Below are 6,000 nucleotides of genomic sequence, written 5' to 3'. Positions count from 1 at the left end.
ACAGAGCCTCCTCCCTCAAAATTACGTTGCTGTGCATGACCCATCCCGAGTCTCACAGTTCAAGCTAATCATTGACAGGGCTTTACAATCACAAGCTTTTACTGAAGCGTTGATAAGACAGTCAGGAGCAGTGAGTGGCAAATGAGGCTGAGCTGTGCGGCAGGATCTCCAGGGAATGAATGGATTTTCTTCAGCGCCGATGAAAGAAACATACCCTACAGGACAACAATGTGCAGCCGGCGACTGCAGAGATCTGTCATCTTGTCAGCATTTATCTTCCTACGATCTGTTATTGGATTCCCTGGAGACGGAAGAGCTGTATGGTCTAAAAATCCTAATTTCAGTCCGGTAAATGAAAGTCAGTTGTTTCTTTATGACACTTTTCCTAAAAACTTTTTCTGGGGTGTTGGGACTGGAGCATTTCAAGTGGAAGGGAACTGGAAGAAAGACGGAAAAGGGCCCTCTATCTGGGATCGTTTCATCCATACACACCTTGAAAATGTCGACAGCACAAATAGTTTTAGTGACAGTTACAATTTTCTGGAAAAAGACTTATCAGCGCTGGATTTTATTGGTGTCTCTTTTTATCAATTCTCAATTTCCTGGCCAAGGCTTTTTCCTGATGGAGAAGTAGCAGTTGTCAATGCAAAAGGTCTCCAGTACTACAATCGTCTTCTTGATGCTCTGGTACTTAGAAACATTGAGCCTGTCGTGACTTTATACCATTGGGATTTGCCTCTGACTCTACAAGAAAAATATGGGGGATGGAAAAATGAAACCATGATAGGCATCTTCAATGACTATGCTACATACTGCTTCCAGACCTTTGGAGACCGTGTCAAATACTGGATTACAATCCACAATCCATACCTAGTTGCTTGGCATGGGTATGGGACAGGTATGCATGCCCCTGGAGAGAAGGGAAATTTAGCAGCTGTCTACACTGTGGGACACAACCTGATCAAGGTACCGTACAGCTGGCTCCATGTCATAACTTCAGAAAATAAGGGCAGGAGTTAAACAGAAGCACTATGACATGCAGCTTCTGTTTAACTCATCTCTTAATTGGCATTATGACTATAATAATAAGCTAAATAATTTCACTAACTGATACACATTAAATATGGGAATTAAAACAAATGTATTTCACACTTGGTTTTATTTGTGTTGCATGGCAAAAATGAACAGTTCTAGAAGTTAAAATTAAATGAGTAATATAAAAACCGGAAAGAAATATGCTCTACCAAATGCTTTCAACAATGTATTTTAAAAGTGAGACTTTTGTTGGAAAGTGCTAAAACTATTGAAACAGTGGTGAAATGCAAGCAAAGTATTAGTCATTTTTATTGAGTAGTTACTATGTGCTAAGACTATATTAAGCATTTTGCATGCATTATCATAATTACTCTTTATGATGATCTTATGAACTAGGTCCTAATTTTGATCCCAATTTTAAAGGTGAGGAAGTTGAAGCTTGATGAGATTAAATAACTTACCCAAGGTTACAGAGTAAAATACAGCTGTTACGAACCTGGGAATTGTAAGTGGATATATATAAACACTTACTCTCTTTGTTAAGACAGTTTTTAGAAGAACAACTTTTTGGGAATTTTCAAGAGATTTGTCTCACATTGATGCTACTGTTTAGAGTGAGGTTTAACTTTTGAGTCAGAAGTGTACCTGGAAAAAAATTAATTACTCTAGATACCTGATAAATTTTAAAAAAGGAAGAAACTTTACTAATGGTGTTGTATAATGTACTTATGGAAATACTTTAATTTTTAATAAGAAACTGTTAAATATGTAGAAAAAGAAAAAATGCATAGGAACATGACTCCATGTCTGTATGTACATGTATAAAAATATCTTCTAATATAGTCTTCGTTTCGGACTTTCTGGATTATTATACATGTGCATTATATACTGTGGCTTCAGTCACACCTGCCCTTATGTAAACAAATTGTTGTATAATTGCAAGGGCAGTTGCTTATCTTTGAATATAACTGCAGAGAGAATACATTACGAATATGTATGTATTTGTGATTTGTCAAAATAAAACCTTAAAAGAGAGAAAACATAGCCATTAGCTTTGAAGATTGTGCATATACAAATTAGAAAAATACCCCATTTATTTAGTTCTTTTAGTTATTAATATAATACCTGCTCGTGTAAATTTGGAACCATCAGATTATACCAAAGGGCATAAAATGAAACAATTGAATTCCTCTCCACCTGACAATTCCAACCTCAAGAAAACTACTGTTGTTTTCTTCTTTGGTTTTCTATACAAATAGATGACATATATGTTCATTTTAATCTTTTTATAAAGAAAGCTATTCTAAATTGTTTAAATGCTTTGGTTATCTGAAAAATGTTAACAATCTGAATTTTCATGAAAAACATGTTTTGGTGGTTAAAGCCATAAACACAGCTATCTGATAAAAATAAACAGGAGAAAGTATTAAGCAGCAAATATATGTTGCTTCCAAAGTTAGCCCATAAAATACTATATTTTCATGTTTTTACTTTCCTCTAATTTGTGATAAACTCTTGCCTTTAACACAAAATCAGAACATTCTGTGAGATAGATTTTATTTTCTAAATTGAGGGACTACATTTTTTAAAGTTACTGTGTTTTCAAAATTCCTTCTAAAAAATATGTAAAGGATATTACTGGAACTGTGCAAAGAACTCCCTGTTCTTAGGAAACACACTCAACTATTACAAGTGAAGCATTGCATCTCCTGACATTCTATCAAATGACTAAAAGAGACCTGGGAATAAGGTCTCAGAGAAGAAACAATGATGATAAAGCAAAGGAGGGCAAATAAACAATAATAATGGTGATTTCTTCTATCTCTTTAAAATTTCTAAATCACTAACCTAAATAAGGAGTGGAAAGGGGCCTTTGAAATCAGTCAAAAAGTGAACGTGTTACATGACCCACTGACTTCTCGCACCAGAGAGAAATCTTGCAATGCTTTGGTAGCCTGACATGAACTCATTTTGTCTACTTCTCCCTCTGTCTTTTTTTAATATAGAAAGATTGATTTGATGTTTTGTGTTGCAAACAATTTCCTCTTTCTTGACCCAAAGAAGCAGTTTTTAGCATATGAGTACAACAAACATTTGAATTTTTAAAAGTCTAATAGGAATGATTATAAGTAAAATATTTTAAAAGACCAAAATGTCACTATAAAGCCATGGATATATGCTATACACCATTTTACTTCCCAGTCCTCAGCTATTGAAAAGATTTCATTATGACTCTTGGGTCATTTTAGTTTCAGGGAGATCTTGGAAACTCTGTTTGAAATACCCTGGTTTAGAGAAAAAGAATGAGCTAGCCACTCCTGACACAAACCTGGAATTTAGATTCCATTTTATTACAGACCTGGTGATTACCTAAAAGTGAGTCTAACTAAGCCTTAGGTGAAAATCACACCCCAATGGACACTCCACTCTGAGTTTATAACATTTCCCCAAGAAAACAGATGCATTTGACTTGACCATCTGTTCACATGGTGAACACAGCCTTAGCTGTTATCTATAATCTTTGCAACAGTATTGCCAAATAGCTACACCTCTCATTTCACTGTGATATTTGTAACTTGTACCATGTTGCCTGCCCCCATTCATTAGTGGCTCCCCAAAGCTTTGGGGGTAACATTCCCATTTTCCATCAGTACTGTCAAGACACTGGCCTTTATTCCAGCCTCCTTCGTGGCCAGCCCTCTGTGTTGTTCCCCAAATCCTATTACTACTAGCGGTGCCTCAGCTTTAACATAGCATTCCTCTTCTCTCAGTTCCTATTGGTGTTCCAGCCAGCCAGAATGCCCTTACTCCCTGCTTTAGCCATCTAATGTCCTCAAGACTCAGTTTAGGCAGTCACCACCTCTAAACTATTCTTGACCTTTTATGGCTAAGCGCTCCTCCTTGGTTTTCCAAAATTAGATGTGCTTGCTTCTAACATAACACTCAACTATATGGTATGTGAGTTACTTAAAAGCAAAGACTTCGTTTTGTCTTTTTGTGCCTAGTACCTAGCAGTTTGTTAGGTACATGTGAGGTGTGAATGTTTGCTGAGGAGGGGCTTAGGCTTTGTCATTAAAGGACCAATCTGTTCAAAATTCATATTTCATTGCACTATTGCTAATTCTACAAATGCTGCCTATATTAACTTAATGGTATGCTAGTCATAACTTTTTAGTTGCAAGTGGTAGAGACCTAATTTATTTATTATTTATGCCTACAGAACTGGGGTACAGGCCAGAGGTACAGGGGCAGTGAAAAGATTCACCAGAGACAGAGTGGGGAGCAGAACAGGCCGACTGACGAAGTACACAGCTGAGGGGAGCAGCGGCAGGTCAGGAGATGTCTTCTGTGCCATTGGATCACCTCAGGGGCAGGGATTGAACTCATGCTGAAGTGGCTTTAGCTTCTTAGTGCTGTGCTTTAACCTGCTGCGCCTCCAGGGAGGGCCTCTATTTTTTTTTTAAAAAAGGAGCAATTTCTTAGCTTAGTAACCAACTCAGATGGATGTACTCAGTAAACAAGAGACATTCAGGAGCTCTTTATAAGTTCTTTCATATCTATTTGTCCTTATGGGTTGGCGTCATCCTCTCCTTTGTAGAGGAAAGATTTTTCTCAACTCAATTTTTTCTCATCCCAGAGACATATTCCAGCCTGTTTGGTCTATCTCTTGGATCAGCAAAGCCTCAAGGCTACACATTAATAAAGGCAGCGAGGGTGCCTATTTTCACTCAATTTTTAAATCAATAAATATTCATAACAATTTAAATGTGTAGATTTTCCACCTTCTTAAAATGAAACATTTGAGAACCACTGAGTAAAAGTGGAAAGAGGTTGTAGAGATGAATTTGCTCATGAAATGGTAATTCATTCAGTTTATTCCTATACTAAATGTTTCCATATTAGTCTTGATTGTTTCATGTCTCTAAGTCATTATTTTTCATACAGGTACTGTCAACCCAGCACCACAATTCCTCAGCCTCAGTGCTACTGACATTTGGGGTCAGATCATTCTTTGTTAGGGGCTTACCTGTGCATTCTAGGATATTTAACAGCAAAGCTGGCCTCACCACACTAGATACCAGTGCCACCTCTGTGTTTGTGACAACCTAGGGTTGTGACAACCAAAATGTCTCCAGAACTAGCCAAAAGACTCCTGGGGAGGGGGGAGAAACGAAATTCCTCTCCCGTCTCTCCTTTGAGAGCCACTGATTTATATGTGCAATAGACAACCTGTGAAAAACAAAGTACATGGAACCAAGACTTTGAAATAAAACCAATATGATGGACATAAGAACAATAATAACTTTACAAAATGTCCCCAAGCACATTTCACTAAATTTATATTCTGCATATATAAATTCAAATTAATAGATAGAATATCAGAAAGCCTGGGGGGAAGAAACAATGCTTTAAAAATACTAAATGGGGCCCTCCCTGGAGGGGTTAAAGCACAGCACTATGAAGCTATCACCACCCACTGGTGAGTTTCCCAGACCAGAGAGGTGACCCACATGGCACAGCAGACCTCTCCTGACCCACTGGTTGCTCCCCTCAGCAGTATATTTCTGTCAATCTGCCTATTCTGTTCCCCTCTCTGTCTCTTATGAATCCTCTCATCCTGACCTCTGTCCTACATCCAGCTCATGTATGCATAAATAAATAAATCTTTAAAAGCTATACTAAATGGAGACATGATGTTGAAGACTGTCTAGCTTGGCCCGGAGCTAGTGGGAATAAAGACAGTCCCTATTTGTCTTTGTGTTATTTGCAACATACTTACTCAAAAGAGCTGCCCAAACCACTTCTCTTATAGTGACCTATGAACAAAACCTTCAACCTACCTCTTGAAACTTGCCTATTTTAAAAGTAAAATGCAAGCCTACAAATAACTTGTTATATAAATTATTTTTATCATTTTTTGTGTCTTAACATCTTGTTTTAAAGAATTTGTTGTTTTCTGCATCA

At 37.3% G+C, this 6,000-nt stretch overlaps 1 protein-coding gene across 2 annotated transcripts in view; it reads left to right on the top strand.

Annotated features, from left to right (window-relative positions):
- KLB (klotho beta) overlaps window positions 1–6,000 on the top strand; it is a 32,650-nt gene continuing 26,650 nt past the window's right edge. For both annotated transcript variants that reach the window (XM_004681347.2, XM_004681346.2), the window contains exon 1: window positions 1–966. In XM_004681347.2, the coding sequence (XP_004681404.1) occupies window positions 142–966 (825 nt within the window). In that variant the 5' untranslated portion in view covers window positions 1–141. The remainder of the gene's footprint in view (window positions 967–6,000) is intronic.

Source organism: Condylura cristata, unplaced genomic scaffold (genome assembly GCF_000260355.1).
Source record: "Condylura cristata isolate star-nosed mole 26May11 unplaced genomic scaffold, ConCri1.0 scaffold00012, whole genome shotgun sequence".
In the NCBI taxonomy this organism is placed as follows: Eukaryota; Metazoa; Chordata; class Mammalia; order Eulipotyphla; family Talpidae; genus Condylura; species Condylura cristata.
This window is presented reverse-complemented; position numbering and strand designations above follow the sequence as displayed.